An 18,421-nucleotide genomic window follows, 5' to 3' on the forward strand; every position below is an offset into this window, starting at 1 on the left:
GCAGCTCCTTTGCTGGTTATAGCAGTGTACAGTTTTTCTCTGTATTTGTTCCTATTTGGCTAACCCCACCCTTTCAAGCACCTGCTGTTGATAGGGAATTTAGACTGTAAGCTCCAGTGGGGCATGGACTGATGTACGGTGATGTGTAATATTGCACAATATATATAAATGATTATAATATTCAATACTTTCCAGCATTGGGTCCTTATATCGAGTACTCATCAAGAAACGTGTATATTGTCTATGTGAGTTTACTATGCCCGATTGCTACTTTGGTCCTGGTGTTTGTGTACGTGTAGAAATTAGATTGTAAGCTCCACTGAGTCAGTGACTGATGCCTCAGTAATGCTCTCTCATTGTGTAGCATTACAGAATATAATATTTACAAATACAGGACCATAATATTCCAAATTAACAACTGTTCTTATTTAGGCACATTTTGATTGTTCTTGCAGCTTGGGAGTTTTGTCTGGTTCAATTCCATTGTGAATGTTGGTTTAAGTCTTGTCTGATTGGCTGTAGTAGATGACCAATGAGAGCTGTCTGTGTTATTAGACACATAGATCAACACAAATGTTATGCCCGCATAGGAAGAACACACGCAAATCGGGCATACGCACATTCCTAATTAGTAAAGAGCGGATGTAAAGATATGTCTGTTATTGAATATGGGTCTAGGTGCGTTCTGCTCTAACACATAAAACACTACAGGATACGCCCAATACACATGTGCAATGTCAAGTCCCAAAAGAGCGCACAGAAAAGGTAAAATAAACTAATGTCATCTGTTAATGATATAGTCATTAATGATTAAACATTACAATTTTTTTTATAAAATACATTTATCAGGATGTTATTAATGTCTACTGTACATAAAATACATTGTTACAGTTGCTCCTGATTACAAACACATGTTCTAGCTGTATACACAGCCGTCATCACCAGTAATCAGCACTTACACCTGACCTGTAGCAGGTACAAGTGATACTGCAAAAAAAAAAACATACCTTTGAGATGCCCAATGCTTGAATTAGATGCTGATGTGTGTACTTGAGCTTGGCACGCCCTTACTGTATATTAACTACGTGCATACCCCCAGTCGCCTCCCTGTTCCACCCCTGAAATTATAGCCTGTATTAAGGGTCCTTTGCCCTCGAAGATTAATTGGATGGTCCTGCGTTCTGTGGATTATAGTTGTTTCTGCGCATGCGCAGATCAAGTTAACGCAAAATACATCACGCATCGGCATTTGTGTTCCTTGAGGAAACAGGTCCACAATGCTGCCCTCAGCAAACACCTCTAACACATGGCCCAGTTTCACACTACCTAGAAAGCTGATGGCAAACTTCTGCCCAAGTTTTTTGCAGAAAAAAATTCCCGCGGAAGCAAAAAAGTAACACTGTATATTTAATTAAACAATGCTCACTCTTTGGCATTACTATTATCTCTCCAGCACAAGGATTGCTAAAATTGGGGGAAAAATGCAATTACAAATGTCATGCATTTTTATATACTATTGTCTCTCCGCGCTGGTTTCATAAATGTCGCTTGTAGCAATCTAAAACTTGTTCCTATTATAATTCTGCCTACATCAGTGGGCAGACGATGCAGGAGTGGAGGAAATTGACTGCACTGTAGTTTTAGTACCACATTTGATGTGGAAATTCAGTTTCTCTGGTTCCAAGCCAATGGCAGCTGCACAAATTGATGTTTATGGACAACGGGAATGGCTCATTCAATACAAAGCCGAACAGCAAATAGACAGAGCGGTTTTCTTGGCTGCAGAATTTATTCTTTTTATTTGTGGGTTTTGGTAAGTCGGAGAGAGACGGACAATTGAATCCACGTTTTCTAGCAGACCCTAATACGTTATGTGACTACTCTCCATCTGGTCATAGGCTTGTATAATGTGATTAGATTCCTGTGTTATACTCTTGTAATGATACCAATGTCTTTGTTATTCTGTGTTTACATTTTTATCAAGGTCATGATTGCAGTCATATTTACCGTTCATGCAATTTATTGCAGAGTTTTCCCATTGCTAAACTTTGTCTCAATTTAGAAGAGATATAGGAGATATTAAATTAACTTACAATAAGCAAAATGCAGCATAATCAGGATAATACAGCAACAGTATAATCAAATCTGCATAAAAATGAATAACTAAAAACACACAGTATTTCGGTTTGTGAGAGATGGCATTTTAATGAATGTTTTTATTAGTCTGCAGTGCTTAATCTGAAAGTCAGAAGTGGTTTACAATGATGTGCTTATGAAGTGTTCCTAAACCCTTTCTAGAAATTCCCAGGTTCTATCCATTTACTAAAATAGGGCTGTTATTATATTGCGGCTATAGAAAACTTTGTATTGCCATAGTTTAAAGTGATACTTGGATCTAGAGATGCTCAGGCTCGGTTCCTTGAGAACCAAATACACCCGAACTTAGGGGATCCAAGTACTGAGCTGAGTCGGCTCGGTACTGTCGCTTGCCCTTGGAATCGAGAACGAGGAAAAACATCATTGTGATGTCGTCGGATCTCAGATCTCGCGAGTTTTTAATTCCTTTTTTTAGATCCAACATAGTGAGGGGTGGGGTGGAGGGCGGACCCCCATTTTTCTTTTCTGCCACTGCTGTGAGCCAATATGTCCTAGATGTGCTAGGAACTGCCGTGTGTTTGTGTCATTGCTCTGTCGCTGCAGTCTTTGTCCAAAAGTGTATGAAAATAATATTGTGACCTGTGAGGTGGTCAAAATTGACTGCAAATGACTTGAAATTAGTCTTATTGAGGTTAATAATAATGTAGGAACCACAAAAGAGCAAAATTATGTTATTTTAGCATATTTTAGGATTTTTCCTAAAAAATCCAAAACCAAAACACACGAGGGCGGTTTTGCCAAAACCAAAACCAAAACATGAAGCTAATCCAGATCCAAAACCAGTTCACGGGGGTCAGTGAGCATCTCTACTTGGATCCCAACGATATTGACTGTCTCACCGATTTGCCACCCAACCGTCAGGGCATCAGTGAAACAGTGTCCAGGCTTTGCCGGTTTCACTTGCAGCAGCGATATAAATAAATAAATTGTTAAAATGATTATATATTTTTTAAAACAAAATAGTAAAAAAAAAACTAATAGTTATGCTGCCATTCTACTTTGAAAAAATGTTTTAATTTAATAAATATTTTTCCCCTGTTAGCCCCTGATGGCGATATGAAGACTGCATTGGAACATGTACCGGCATGATCATCATCATCATCATTTATTTATATAGCGCCAACATATTCCGTAGCGCTTTACAATTGGGGACAAACACAGTAAACTAATAAACAAACTGGGTAAAACAGACAAAGAGGTGAGGAGGACCCTGCTCTCAAGCTTACTATCTATGGGACAATGGGAGTTTGACACATGAGGTTAAGTCTACATTTTGCATTTCGGCCCAGCCAGACTGCAAAGGTAAAAGTGACTCATAAACTAAATAATCACGTCACACAACAATGTTGGTCAGGGGGTAGTTGTCTTGTGTGAAATTGTGTAATGGTGGTAATAGGGTACTGTAGTGAGGTTAAGAGGGTGGTTGAGGAATATTATAAGCTTGTCTGAAGACGTGGGTTTTTAGAGAATGCTTGGAAGTTTGTAGACCAGAGGAGAGTCTTATTGTGATGATTTGTAGAAGAAAGAGAGGATATCCGCACTAGGTGAATCTCATACCAAAGTCTATTGCTAGGCTCTCATTATTGTAGCCTATCAATCAGGATGTCTGTAATGTAGCAAAAAACAACCTGAGTGGTGCACCCTTACACCAGAAATGTAGTAAATACCAAAGAGAAAGGAAAAAAGCAGGTGACTGTGGGGCACTCAGAACAATGGATGAGTGTAGTAATTAATAAATAAAATTCAATTTTAATGATATGCCTTAAAATTGTTGTTGTTATTTCATCCTATAACCAAAAGCTGGCAAAATGTTAAAAACAAAAACAAAAACAAAAATTGTTAAAATTGCAGATCCACTGCAAACTTAGCTCGGTGGTCCTGTATTGATAATAAACTCTGAATAGAGAGTATCGCTAATATAGGTTAGTATATTAATTATTGTTGAAAGATTTAATATATATATTTTATCTCAAAAGGGGTTCTCTAATAGTAGGTATGTCTCTTTGATATCTCAAACAATGTATCACCCCTAAAAAGATATCTAAGTGGTTCTGAGAAAATCTCCTGATAATGGCTTAAGTAATAGCTATCTACTTTATAATAGTATAGGAACTCAAGGTTTACATGTCTCAGGGAGACTATAGTATAGAAACAATATGTATGGACATTGAGTCAAGGGGTAATATGAACACCCTAAGCTTGAGACGCTACATTGGCCAGAATGAATCTCCCTAGGTACCCTCTATATTAGTAATGAATAATTCACGGGTTAGGAGAGAATGGTCACAGTGTTTCCTACTTATATTAGCATAATGACACACGGAGCTAAGAAACACCAACGCGCATTTCGCTTAACAGCTTTTAAGCGAAACGCGCATTGGCGTTTCTTAGCTCCGAGTGTCATTATGCTAATATAAGTAGGAAACACTGTGACCATTCTCTCCTAACCCGTGAATTATTCATTACTAATATAGAGGGTACCTAGGGAGATTCATTCTGGCCAATGTAGCATCTCAAGCTTAGGGTGTTCATATTACCTCTTGACTCAATGTTCATACATATTGTTTCTATACTATAGTCTCCCTGAGACATGTAAACCTTGAGTTCCTATACTATTATAAAGTAGATAGCTATTACTTAAGCCATTATCAGGAGATTTTCTCAGAACCACTTAGATATCTTTTTAGGGGTGATACATTGTTTGAGATATCAAAGAGACATACCTACTATTAGAGAACCCCTTTTGAGATAAAATATATATATTAAATCTTTCAACAATAATTAATATACTAACCTATATTAGCGATACTCTCTATTCAGAGTTTATTATCAATACAGGACCACCGAGCTAAGTTTGCAGTGGATCTGCAATTTTAACAATTTTTGTTTTTGTTTTTGTTTTTAACATTTCGCCAGCTTTTGGTTATAGGATGAAATAACAACAACAATTTTAAGGCATATCATTAAAATTGAATTTTATTTATTAATTACTACACTCATCCATTGTTCTGAGTGCCCCACAGTCACCTGCTTTTTTCCTTTCTCTTTGGTCTTATTGTGATGATCCTTCTTAAGTTGGCTAGCTTTCACCAGGAGAAATGTCAGCAGCAGCCCCATGATGGAAAGGGAAAAGTTCTATCTTTGGTGAAAGCCCCTGTGTAATAATTTTAAGGCTCATTTATGAACTGTTAAAAATAGGGACTCACAAATTGGGATTCAAATGACTTGTGAAAATGGGTTACATATTTAGTTCTATATAATTCTATTTTTTAACTACCGTGACCAAAAAAGGCCTTTTTGTATCTATGTTATTTCTGTATAGATTTACAGGCCAGCGTAGAGTTCAATTCAGTGTTTTTGTGCCATGAGAAATTAATTATTGTTACCTGAATCTTCTTAACAGGGACAGTGGGTTTTAAGGACAAATGTGCTTGAGTCTAACTGTAATCCCCAAGTAGTTCATAGATTTTTCACCAGAAATTCAAGCACTTTTAATTATTAGAAAGAAAAAACTTAAAAGCCAATGGAACGCTACGAAGCCCACCACTGTTTCTGTCGTCTGGGCTAAGAACGCGCAACACTTTGCATTGCAAAATCGCGTTTGTCAGGGGTCAAACAAGATTCCGTTTGTACAATGAGATTGCAGTGGTAGAGAGGGCACATTTCCTGGGGTGGGGGGACCGTTTTTTTTCCTAAAAATTACCGTTTTTTTTTTTTTTAAAGGAGCTCAGGAGTTTTTGGTACTCAGGAGTTCTATCAAGAGTTGGCTGGAAATTTTAACCTGGGAGGGGGAGACTCGGCTTAGCAGCCTATGAGAAACATTTTAAAGGAGAAAAATGCCCAATAACCCAGCCCAAGGTACCAGCCTGGGGGGCAGATTCCCCCCTGCCCCCCAGCCCAGCCTGCCCCTGAGTTCTATACTTGTAATGAGAATGCTTTTGTGCCAAACAGGTACTACGTTAGGAGGATTTATATGCATACATATACCCATGTCATAGGGAGCTTTAAATATTTACCCATGTGACACTTATATTAAAGAATTTCTCCTTTTTCTCATAATTCATTTAGAACATAAATAACACTGGAAGCCTTATTGTAGGAGAAAAAAATAAAAATGAATGAATGGGGGGTTCCTAAAGGGTTATTCGGCTTAAAAAGGGTGGTCCGATACCCCCCATAATTCTGCTGTTTGTAAATAACTCCTATCTCATTGTCAAAGCTGTTGTTGTCTGTGGCGATAATTACAGATACTGTGCCGTTTCCATATATTTTCTGTGACAAATGATCAGTTTTATGTGTTCTTCAAATTCTGACTTTTCCCATCAATAAAAATCACTGCAAAAAAAAAATAATAAAGCCTAGAAAAGTTCTCCAGCAACGGAGTTATTGGCTGATTCTTATTGTTCTGCTTTTATTTGATTTACAACAGACATAAAATACCCAAACACAACAACTGTTAGCAACAACAACAACACACAGCGCCTCTTATTACCGTGTAAAAAAAAAAAAAAGGTGAAATATTGCTGGAACTTGCTGCTGCTGTCAACACAATATAAGATTATTCTTTGTTTCTCTTACTTTGTGAAAGTGTTTGCCATGGCTGTATTCTGTTACGGCTGCAATTAGGCTATTAAATTACAACGGGGCTAGAAAAATGTATAAAACATTTGAGGGGAAAAAAATCACAAAGCCGAATTTTGTTAGATATATTTTAAAACTACCATTCTGAGGTTTTCCCGTTAATAATTTGTGATGTGGACCCAAGACGGCAGCATGGGGCATACCTAGTGTATCTATATAATCCATAGATCCTTGCACTGGCGGTAATGAGAAAGAGGAGGAGAGAAGGGGGAAGGAGGGAAGTTGAATATAATAAGGGAGAAGACATGTGTTCGTTTTCCAGGATGCAGTCTAAGAAAGCGAATGGAGAGCTGCTTATAAAGCTCCGACCCGCAACCCCAAGCGCTCTTTGCGCTCACTTGTGCGCTTTGACGTCAGCTCACACACGTGTATATTCTCGGCATTGCCCCAGATGCGATGACATCACTGCTTCTGGCTGGGCGGCTCCATTGTCTATGGCCAGCCTACACAATGGCATTGCCCATGCCCCAGCAACGGAGCAGTCACGGGACAAGCGCAACAATGTACATCCGCACGCAACAGAAAATGCCCAATGGATTGAGGCCAGTGTTATGTAACCACTACCCCATCCCGTGATGTCACAATGGGGCTGTGTATAGGACACAAGAGGAGTGTAGAGCTAGCCCCAAAATATGCAGAAAGGGGAGGAAGGTGGAATTTGGATCATAAGACATAGAAGAACATTTTTACCTTTGATTTAAAGAATAAGTCAAACTTAAACATTGAGCAATAAAATAAAATATAACTATATAACTACAAGATGCATGGTGCCACAATGGTTCCCTCTGTCTTAAAATACACTGGTAGTTTAATTATAGTGTGCATGTGTGTTTGCATGGCAGAGGATTTAAACTGTAATCTCCACTGGGGCAGGTACTGATGCGAAAGACTAAATAATGTACGTAAAGCCCTGTGTGATATGTTGGTACTATGTAAATAAAGTATATTAATGTGTGACGCTAGAAGCCCTTGCTACTTGCTTTTGCTAGGATAGAGGTAACATCTTCCAGATTTCGGAACGCTCCTTACAGTTTTCAGAACACATCTTGTTCTTTCCTTTACCATAAGATAACGCAAAGATTAAATTTACAGTGAGCTTCAGGAGAGCTCCAAACAATTGTCAAATGGGACATATGTTTTTGCTACCATATATATGTTTTTGCTACCATAATTAAACACTGATGCATCACCATTGAGTCTCAATGATCTCTGCGTGAGTGGTTGAAAATCCATTTGGATGGTGCCCTTTAAATTTGGGGAAAAGATAAAATTCAGTTAAATTATTCTAGTTGCCAATTTACATCCAGCTTCAAAATGCAGTTTTGCAAACAGCGCAGTTCAAATATTCACAACTCTAGAATATTTGCATCTTGGATAAGCCGTTCATTTAGCTGGTAATTTGCAGTAATATCGTCAGATTATGCACCTGGCTGGATAGGCTTTAAATACGGTGAAGGTCGTGCACCCAATCCAGTCACATCTAGACAGAAGCCTTGGAATATGTACTGACTGCATTAAGCTCTTGTAGACTGTATATTTACTGTACTCACAGAGGGGTCATTTTAATTTGCTGTAAAAATAGAATGAATTTTGTGTGGGATTCATCAATTCATTTCAGGGCAGGTTTACAAGCCAGACTGGAACCTGACCGGACAATATATTATATGTAGCAGATACAGGAGAAGTCCAGGGGCTGGTGCCAAAGTGTCAGGGAAACAAGCGGTAATCAATAAATTATTCTGACATGTTCTGCATTTCTAGGTGTTTACTCAATGAAGGCTTGTAATACCAACTGTGCCAACAGTGCTAGTACCAATTATCAATGAGACATGATACCGCTCAACCAAGTTTACTGGTGTGACTATAACGCGAAAAATAGGTGCAACAATAATAATATTCTTATTACATGACTTTCCCATTTAAATATGTGTTTTTATTATTTAAGACAAATAATACTTCTTAAACCAACCTTACTTTAGGTTTTACTTACTGAACTTCCAGTTTTTTGTAGAGTTATTCTATAAGGTATAATAGTGGCTTATTCTTTAATTTATAATAGTGGTTTATTCTTTAATGTACAATAGTGATTTATTCTTTAATGTATAATAGTGGTTTATTCTTTAATGTATAGTAGTGGCTTATTCTTTAATGTATAATAGTGGCTTATTCTTTAATGTACAATAGTGATTTATTCTTTAATGTATAATAGTGGTTTATTCTTTAATATATAAAAGTGGTTTATTATTTAATGTACAATAGTGGTTTATTCTTTAATGTACAATAGTGATTTATTCTTTAATGTATAATAGTGCTTTATTCTTTAATATATAAAAGTGGTTTATTATTTAATGTACAATAGTGCTTTATTCTTTGGCGTATAATAGTGGTTTATTCTTTAATGTACAATAGTGATTTATTCTTTAATGTATAATAGTGGTTTATTCTTTAATGTATAAAAGTGGTTTATTATTTAATGTACAATAGTGGTTTATTATTTAATGTACAATAGTGGTTTATTCTTTAATGTACAATAGTGGTTTATTCTTTAATGTATAAAAGGGGTTTATTCTTTAATGTATAATAGTGGTTTATTCTTTAATGTACAATAGTGCTTTATTCTTTAGCGTATAATAGTGGTTTATTCTTTAATGTACAATAGTGATTTATTCTTTAATGTATAATATTGGTTTATTCTTTAATGTATAAAAGTGGTTTATTATTTAATGTACAATAGTGGTTTATTCTTTAATGTACAATAGTGGTTTATTCTTTATTGTATAATAGTGGTCTATTTGTTCCACTAAGCAACCCTGGCAAACGCCAGCATCCTGGACTTGTCAGTCTATTGGGGGCAGGAGGGGGTACATGGCAGCTGTGAAGTCTGATTGCTGAGTGATGTACCTGTTCTCACCATGCTGCATTATTGATAGTGTGATCAGGACAGACAGAATGAAACACTAGGGGACCAGCAAATCAACCTATGGTCCAACAATGCTCTCATAACATTTTCTTTATAGCACTTTTGGGGTTACACCGGCATTGAATAATCTTTGGCTCCTTTGTGTTCTAGGTAACTTTTTATTCTTCACGTCCTCTGGAGGTCCCAGTCCTACACTGATGAGCCCGTGGCTGCGAAGCAACAACCCAAACTGCAAAGTGGAATTGGCTGTTTTTCTCCAGAAAACCGGGAAATATATTGTCCGTCTGCTACCAGAAAACGTACCCATTACCTTGGCTGAAGCTCCACGGACACTAGAGAAGAGTCGGTGAGTTACTTTACTGCACGTAGATTACTTTTTTCACCTTAGATGAAGTTGGCTGGTAACATGCTGAGGGCTTTCATGACCATTTTATAATAGTGTCTTATTCTGGCTCTCACAGCTCAGGCTCTGCTCAAATAGACTGTGTTTGGATTACAAAAGAGTTTATTGAGTGGTTTGGACACTTGTCTTTATAAATTGCTGAGCGTTTGAAGCACTTATGTGACAGCCTCTCCGTATTATTTGGAGAGATTAGACAATGCCCTGTAAACGTGGAGAGCCCATGTGACACCACACGAAGGAAGGAGAGCCTGCGTCACTTTATTGTATCTTTAAATCTATACTATTTGTGTGACTTTCTGTGCGCAATTATAGTTAAGCAAAAGAATGATACAATATATTGAGATATGTTTGTTACTGTTCTCTTAAGTCAAATTACCTGGACATTGTGTTTCTGCAGAAATGTAAGTTTTGATAACTATGTAACATTTGTATGCTGTCACCCCCCATAATTCCTAATAAGACCAGTTAACTTCAGGCTGAACACTTTGTCCCCCCATATATTACTTTTTTGTTTTATTTTTTATTTCCCTGAGTCATGAAAAATAAAACTTATTTATAAAGTGTGGGTCAAATTTTTACATTTTATTGATCATCCTTTCAAGAGGTCAGAGGACACATTAGACAGTTACAGTTACTGACGGGCGAGGCAGGATAGTGCAAGTAAGTACATATTTCCGAAAAAATAAGAGGAGGGACACAGTAAGTGATATATGGGATAATCTATTCGTTAGTGTCAATTATAAGTATATCAGAATTCACAAAGGAGTTTGAGAACCATATAAACATTTATACAGGTTATTAGATTCTGGGTGACTTATAATACCCATAGTAATTTGCAGGAAGAGGTAAATACAAGTTTTGCCACAACCTGAAATTGACACACATGTACCACACTGACACACACGGAGAGAGAGAAACACAGAAACACAATGATATATACACATATCACAGAGATTTAATATTATATTATATTGTTTCTTCTTTTTCTTTCTTTTAATCAACACCAGGGGGTAGAGATATGGGGAAACATTTACTAAACATTCTAAAAAGGAGAAGTGAGAGTGCTGCCCACAGCAGCCAATCAGATTCTAGCTATCATTTATCTTGTACATTCTAGAAAATGAGAGCTAGAATCTGATTGGCGGCTATTGACAACACTTCCACTTTTCCTTTTTTAGAATGTTTATTAAATCTACCACCATAGCCCTACCCTCTGCATCACCCACCTCCGGCAGGGTTCGGTCAATTACTTTATTTATTGATAATGATCACATGACCTGCTCCGAGCAGCCATTTTTCCTGAGCTCCTCAATGAGGAGCAGTATTTCTGTCCCAGAATTTCCCTATATCAGTTCTACTTTCTGCGGGCCGTAAAAAAATGTTGGTTTGTGGATTTTGTAGGAATATTGCCACTTTGTAAGACCCGGAAGATATTGGAGGGGGAGCGAAAGAATTCAGTCTTGGAAAAATGAAATCAATGACTGCACAGGGTCACTTTACATCATACTCAAGAACTTTTATATATTGCCCCTCGGGAGATCCTGGAGGGGTAGTGAGACTCAACTGCAGAGGGGGGCATCACGAATCACATCATTGTCATTTTGGCATTTTGGAAACTCTCCCACAATGCAATGCTGCAATTGCATAATTTTACCGCAGGGGACAGTGCCAAAAAACGGTAGTAATCGTTTTTGCGATTACCACCATTCCGACACCTGTCATGCCTCCAAAAAAACCCAGAAAGAATAGAAAATCCACTTGAAAATCATTAGACTTACCTTGAAGAGGACGCTGGAGATCCCAGAAGACAGCAGCATAATGACAGGAAGGCTTTCCGATTGGAGAACTCACTGCCTCTTCTGGCTGACGTCATCATGACATGTGTCAAACAAAATTTAAAGCAGCAATGTTCGGTTAAGTGTTTAACCACTTAACCTTAGGGGACCCCACATTGCCGCTTTAAATTTTGCTTGACACACGTCGCGATGACGTCAACCAGCAGAGGCGGTCAGTTCTCCAATCGGAAAGCCTTCCTGTCATTATGCTGCTGTCTTCTGGGATCTCCAGCGTCCTCTTCAAGGTAAGTCTAATGATTTTCAAGTGGATTTTCTATTCTTTAGGTTTTTTTTTGGAGGCATGACCGGTGTCAGAATTACCAGCATAGTTTTATCGTACCCCACCCCCAAAAAATTTAATACTTACTTAAAGGGTTGTTATTTACTAACAGAGCAGAACTTTGCTGAGCAGTCAGTCAGCATTTAGTGTTGATCAATCAAATGCAAATTACACAATAAACGCAAACATCTGATTGGAGAACAGTTCTTGGCCATGATTTCCGTAACGATAAGGGACCCGCGGCTATTTTGCTTCCAATCTTTGAAAAGTTTATGTTCCAGGAACAGATTTCAGGCCTGAATTATGATGTAATGAACATGTTTATTTAGTTCTGCACTAAATGCTAGTTTAGTGAGCACTGTAATTTTTTATGCCAACTCCAGTAAAATATATATTCTTCTGACTTATTATCACAAAGGTAGCAGATTTATCACCCCAGCATCAGCATCCAGCAATGCGTTTGGCTTTGCTCTCCCTACAAATCACAGAAATGTGTTTCCTTGCAGAATATGAAATGTGCAAATATCCTGATAGTTGCTATTAGATTTCCTCTGACTTAAAAGAGTGAAACAGCTGAAGGCAAATGGCAGCGGAAAAAAAAATGTCATTTATAACTTTGCTTAATCTTTAAAATACAGTTCATTCCATTTACGAGCGATGTATTGGGAGATGTATTTTTGCTACAGTTTAGTGGTTGAAAAATACATTAGGGGACATTTGAATGGAAATCCAAGATACTGGTGTTTGGCAGGAATCAATGCAAGTTGTACACGTTTATATCAGACGTTTGGTAAATATATAAGGTGTCATAAATCTAAGGTATACTTAGGGAGGGATTCAATTGACAGCGTTGCTAGTGAGAGTGACGCAGCCCAGGTATTATTATCATTAGTCATTTTAATGCGGATTTATGCTCACTGCTCTCACAGCTGAGATCAAAATCAGAGTTGAAATTACTGTACTAACAGTAATAATGCCCACTATTACCGTAGTAATGGTAATAATGCCCACTACTACCGTAGTAATGGTAATAATGCCCACTACTACTGTAGTAATGGTAATAATGCCCACTACTACCGTAGTAATGGTAATAATGCCCACTATTACCGTAGTAATGGTAATAATGCCCACTACTACCGTAGTAATGGTAATAATGCCCACTACTACCGTAGTAATGGTAATGGTGCGCAGGCGGTGTTACTCTCATGAGTCACAAAACTATTCAGACACTTGACCATTACACTAACAGAGAATGTAGTGACATTGTATTCAAATACTTCTACTTTAATATGAAGTTGGTCCCCCTTTTGCAGTGACAATAGTGCCATTGTTCTTGGAAGGCTTTACACAAGATGTTGGAATGTTTCTGTGTGAATTTATGCCCATTTGTGCCCATTCATTCTGTAGAGCATTTATGAGGTCAGGCACTGATGTTGGAGGAGAAGGCCTGGCTCGCAATCTCCATTCCAGTCCATCCCAAAGGTGTTCGATGGGTTGAGGTCAGGGCTCTGTGCGGGCCAGTCAAGTTCTTCCACACCGAACTCATCCAAGCATGTCTTTGTAGTCCTTGCCTTGTGCACTGAGGCACAGTCATGTTGGAATAGAAAAGGGCCTTCCCCAAACTGTTGCCACAAAGTTGAAAGCATAGTATTGTCCAAAATGACTTGGTATGCTGAAGAATTAAGATAACTGGAGATAAGAGGCTTAGCCCAAACCCTGAAAAACAGCCCCATACCATTATTCCTTCTCCACCAAACAACACAGCTCGCATTATGCAGTCAGGCAGGTAACGTTCTCCCGGCATCCACCATACCCAGACTCACCCATCTGACTGCCAAACAGAGAAGTGTGATTAGTCACCCCACAGAACACGTTTCCACTGCTACACAGTGCAGTGTCGGTGTTATTTACACCACTCCATCCTACGCTTGGCATTGGTCTTAGTGATGTGAGGCTGCATGAAGCTGCTCGGTCATGGAAACCCATTCCATTAAGCTCCCACTGCACAGTTTTGTGCTTACATTAATGCCAGTGGAACTTCTGAACTCTTCAGCTATGAAATCAGCAGAGCGTTGGTGACTTACGCATCATGCGCCTTAGCAGTCGTTGACCTCGCTCTGTGATGTTACGTGGCCTTCCTCTTCGTGGCTGAGTTGCTGTTGTTCCTAAACGCTTCCACTTCATAATAATATCACTTACAGTTGACCGTGGAATATCCAGCAGGGATGAAATTTAACAAACTGTCTTATTGAAAAGGTGGCATCCTATCACAGTACCACGCTTGAAGTCACTGAGCTCTTCAGAACGACCCATTTTGTATCACAAATGTTTGCAAATGGAGACTGCATGGCTAGGTGCTTGATTTTATACACCTCTGTCAACGGGTCTGATTGAAACACCTTAATTCAATAACTAATAAGTGTGGTCAAATACTTTTGTCCATATAATATATATATATTGTCTATGATGTTATTATCCGATCTTGCAGAAACTGCTAATTTCACTAATTTGTGACCTGAATTAAAATAAGATGATCTAAGCTTGATCCGAAAATGGAATTGATAATATGACATCTCTCCAAAGAGTATTTAAGAGGGTGCATCATTTTCTATTGACATAACTTTAATTACAAAAGATAATGGAATTTCTAAGTGTTTTTCCCTTATTATTATATATCCATTTTCTGTTTTATTAACCTGTCATGGGAAATTACATTTTCCTTAATTTAAAAAGGCTCAATATTTGTTCATCTTTTAAAAACTCTGCCAAATAAATGGATTTCATTGTAAATGCAGCTTTAATTGTAACAATAATCATGACACCTTCCTAATGAAAAATGAAAAGAGGATGAATCAGAATTCAGATACTTAGATAGAGGACTCCTTATGGTCTAACCAGATCGGGGTTCATTCCAAAACCTCCCTCGTTCCATCCGTCTCTCTCCTACTCTGTGCTCCTTCAAACGTGCACTCAAAACTCACCTCTTCCTCAAAGCCTACCAACCATCTACTTAACCCCCATCTCCTCCCTTTAGCTCGTTCTCCCTTCTCTCCTCTTGCCTCAACTGGCTCCTCTTGTGCCTGGTCTGTTTACCCTCCCTTAGGATGTAAGCTCGTATGAGCAGGGCCCCCTCCCCTCCTGTCTCCATACCTGTTCTTCCGCTCCGTCTTAACTGCTTATGACTGGCCGGAGTTTCTGAAGTATTGGTACTTTTTGTTCATTGTTCTGTATGGTTTCACCCTGTAAAGTCTACTGTTAGTACTGTGTGCGGCGCTGCGGATACCTTGTGGCGCCTAACAAATAAATGATAATAATAATAATAATAATAATAATAATAATAATAACTGCCAAAGGGGCTTCGCAATCACTGTTGGTCCTAATAAAGTAATTACACCATAACAGGATTTAAGATTTCTATAACCCATACTTTTTTCTGTGAGTGGTTGTCTTCAAAAGACTTTTAAATTGGAGAGCCTACAAAAATGCCCCCCCCCCCCCTCTACTTAAATAATGTATATTTATTACTGGCATGCAAATGTAAATATTACTGTTTTTGTATTTCAATGGTTTATGCTGATTTTTTCTCTAAGACATGCACTTGTTCAGTATGTCATTTTGGTATTTGTACATGTATGAGTTTCTTGATTACTAGGAATGCTTGTATTATATTTGTCAGGATAAGGGGCCAAATAAAATATTAAATTAATTGATATGAATGTACATGATTCCCCCCTCAAACAAAAGTGTTTAAAACTGTTTGGTCATTCAGCTCTTGGGGACTCATCCTAATTGAAGGACTGTCCGTTTCTTTCTGCCTTGTCCCAGGCCTACCACTTATATGATATGTAAGTTTTCATTTTCTGTCATTTTATCCCGTCTGTTTTTAGAACTGTATTGCATCTATTTTTTGTATGTCATTTATTATATGTTCTATTTTTATTATACCCAAATGCCCTTCTCCTTTGTATATTAAATCTAAAATGTAATAAGTTTTGTTCTTGATGCTCTAACCAATCCATTAGCCTTTTATGAAGAATGTAATTTGACCATGTTAACCCTTTGAATGCTGGCGCGTGAATTGTAAATCCCTTTGACTAACAAGCCTAGAGTGCACCAGCGGGTATATTTTAGGACTAGTTTTAACAATATAAGTTGTGGATATTACGTTACTACTTTAATAGTTTCAATAAATCTGTCTGTTTTTATTAGTATTGTATATTATGCGCTGTTGACAATATTGAACATATAATTCTTTTACTATAAGGGTGATGATTATCTACATTGTTTTATGTTTCCGGCAGCAATATAGGAGGCTTCAAATAGTTAAATAACCATTAGGTTGTGCTGCCTGCGTTACTCTTTAATCATTATCCTTCACCTGATATCCTCAAGGACTGCTTCACTGGCATTGATTCTTTACTAGCTGAATAAACAGATGGGGGGGGGACTGTTTGATTAGATGTTAAACTACAACAGAAGCAAAATGCTTAATGGCTTAAAGCAGATCCGGCCAACCTGTGGCTCTCCAGGTGTTGGGAAACTACAAGCCCCAGCATGCTTTGCTAGTAGATAGCCAGACGATAGCCAGCAGGGCATGCTGGGATATGCAGTTTAACAACTCCGGGTTGGCCGGGCCTGGCTTAAAGGAGCAATTAAAAATCGACATGAGTTGTAAGGCTACATCTTTTACAGGTTTTTTTTTACCTGTTCCCAGTATTGCCTGGTCTCATTATCTAGGGTCATCTTACGTTGTCATTGTTTTGTATTTAAATATTCATAGGCTGATTATAGGAATCTAGATCATACATGTCAACTCTCCTGGAATGTCCGGGAGACTCCCAAATTCCGGGAAGGTCTCCCGGACTCCCGAGAGAGCAGGCAATGCACCTGCGTCCTGTTCACTTTCCAGTGAAATAACATAGTAACATAGTTGATGAGGTTGAAAAAAGACACCATTCCATCAAGTTCAACCTATTTTGGATCTCCTGCGATCCCTCACTTATATTTGAAATTGATCCAGAGTAAGCAACCGCCAATCTGTTTCAATTGTGAAAATCCCCCCAGACTCAATATTGCAGTAATATTTTTACCCTATATCCACTACAATCCTTCATTTTAATTAACGGTCGTATCCCTGGATACACTTTTCCGCTAAACATTTGTCTAACCCTTTCTTAAACATATCTTTTGAATCTGCCATCACAACCTTCCCTGGCAGTGAATTCCATATCTTGACTGCCCTTACTGTAAAGAACCCCTTCCTTTGCTGGTTGTGAAATTTCCTCTCCTCTAACCTTAGAGGGTGACCGCGTGTCCTGTGTATAGTCCTTGTGATAAAAAGTTCCCATGAAAGTTCTCTGTATTGACCCTTAATGTATTTGTACAGGATGTGGGCCTCAATAACGCGATTCACAAGGAATCGCATTATATTGGGCTCGCCCCCGCAGCAAAATGTCAATTTCAACGCGGGGGCAAAGAGATGTCATTACCGACAAACCGCCGCAAGCCATGCCTGCCCTCCAGCAATGCCACCCTTCCGGGAGCTCCCGAAGTTAGAAAAAGAAAAGTAGGCAAGTATGATCTAGATTCTTTGAGCCTGAGTCATTAAGGAGAGCAAAGCAAAAAAAGGAGTAAGTTTGCTCTTGGACAAACCATGTTTACAATGCAAGGGGTGCAAATTAGTTTATTGTTTTGCATGTAAGGAAAATACTGGCTTCTTTTTCATGTAACACACAAATACTTGATAGCTTAATGTGTACACTGAAATTTAAAGTTGATCTAGGACATGCCCTACCCCAACTATACATCTGTCCCCACAATTTAATGCAACATGGTTTTGCCAAGGTGCAAAGTGACTCCCTTTTTTGCTTTGCAGGCCTAATGAATGTTTCCATTTAATTCATTCAAGTTGTAGTACTGAATGCTGTATTTAATCTGCCTTTTATATATTTCGTGACTTGTATTACTTCTCTGCTGTTGTAAATAAAAGCTTGAAAGAAAAAAAATCAACATGGGCCGGGAGACACAATTGTGAAGATTAACAAGGTCCAGTGATTAGTGAAACAGTCTTTGTGTATCTGAGTTTGCTCATCTAAATATTGTCAAGTAAGTTTACTGCCCTTGTACTTGAATGTAATTCCTTATTAAATATTAAGCACAGAATATTTAGCCTTGCACCAGTCCAG

General features: G+C 38.1%; 1 protein-coding gene across 1 annotated transcript in view; it reads left to right on the forward strand.

Moving 5' to 3' along the window:
- Positions 1-18,421, forward strand: part of ALK (ALK receptor tyrosine kinase) — a 588,292-nt gene that overhangs the window by 284,285 nt on the left and 285,586 nt on the right. Inside the window, exon 4 of the mRNA XM_075204381.1 lies at positions 9,869-10,064. Coding sequence (XP_075060482.1) covers positions 9,869-10,064 — 196 coding nt within the window. The remainder of the gene's footprint in view (positions 1-9,868; positions 10,065-18,421) is intronic.

Source organism: Mixophyes fleayi, chromosome 3, assembly GCF_038048845.1.
Source record: "Mixophyes fleayi isolate aMixFle1 chromosome 3, aMixFle1.hap1, whole genome shotgun sequence".
NCBI lineage: Eukaryota > Metazoa > Chordata > Amphibia > Anura > Limnodynastidae > Mixophyes > Mixophyes fleayi.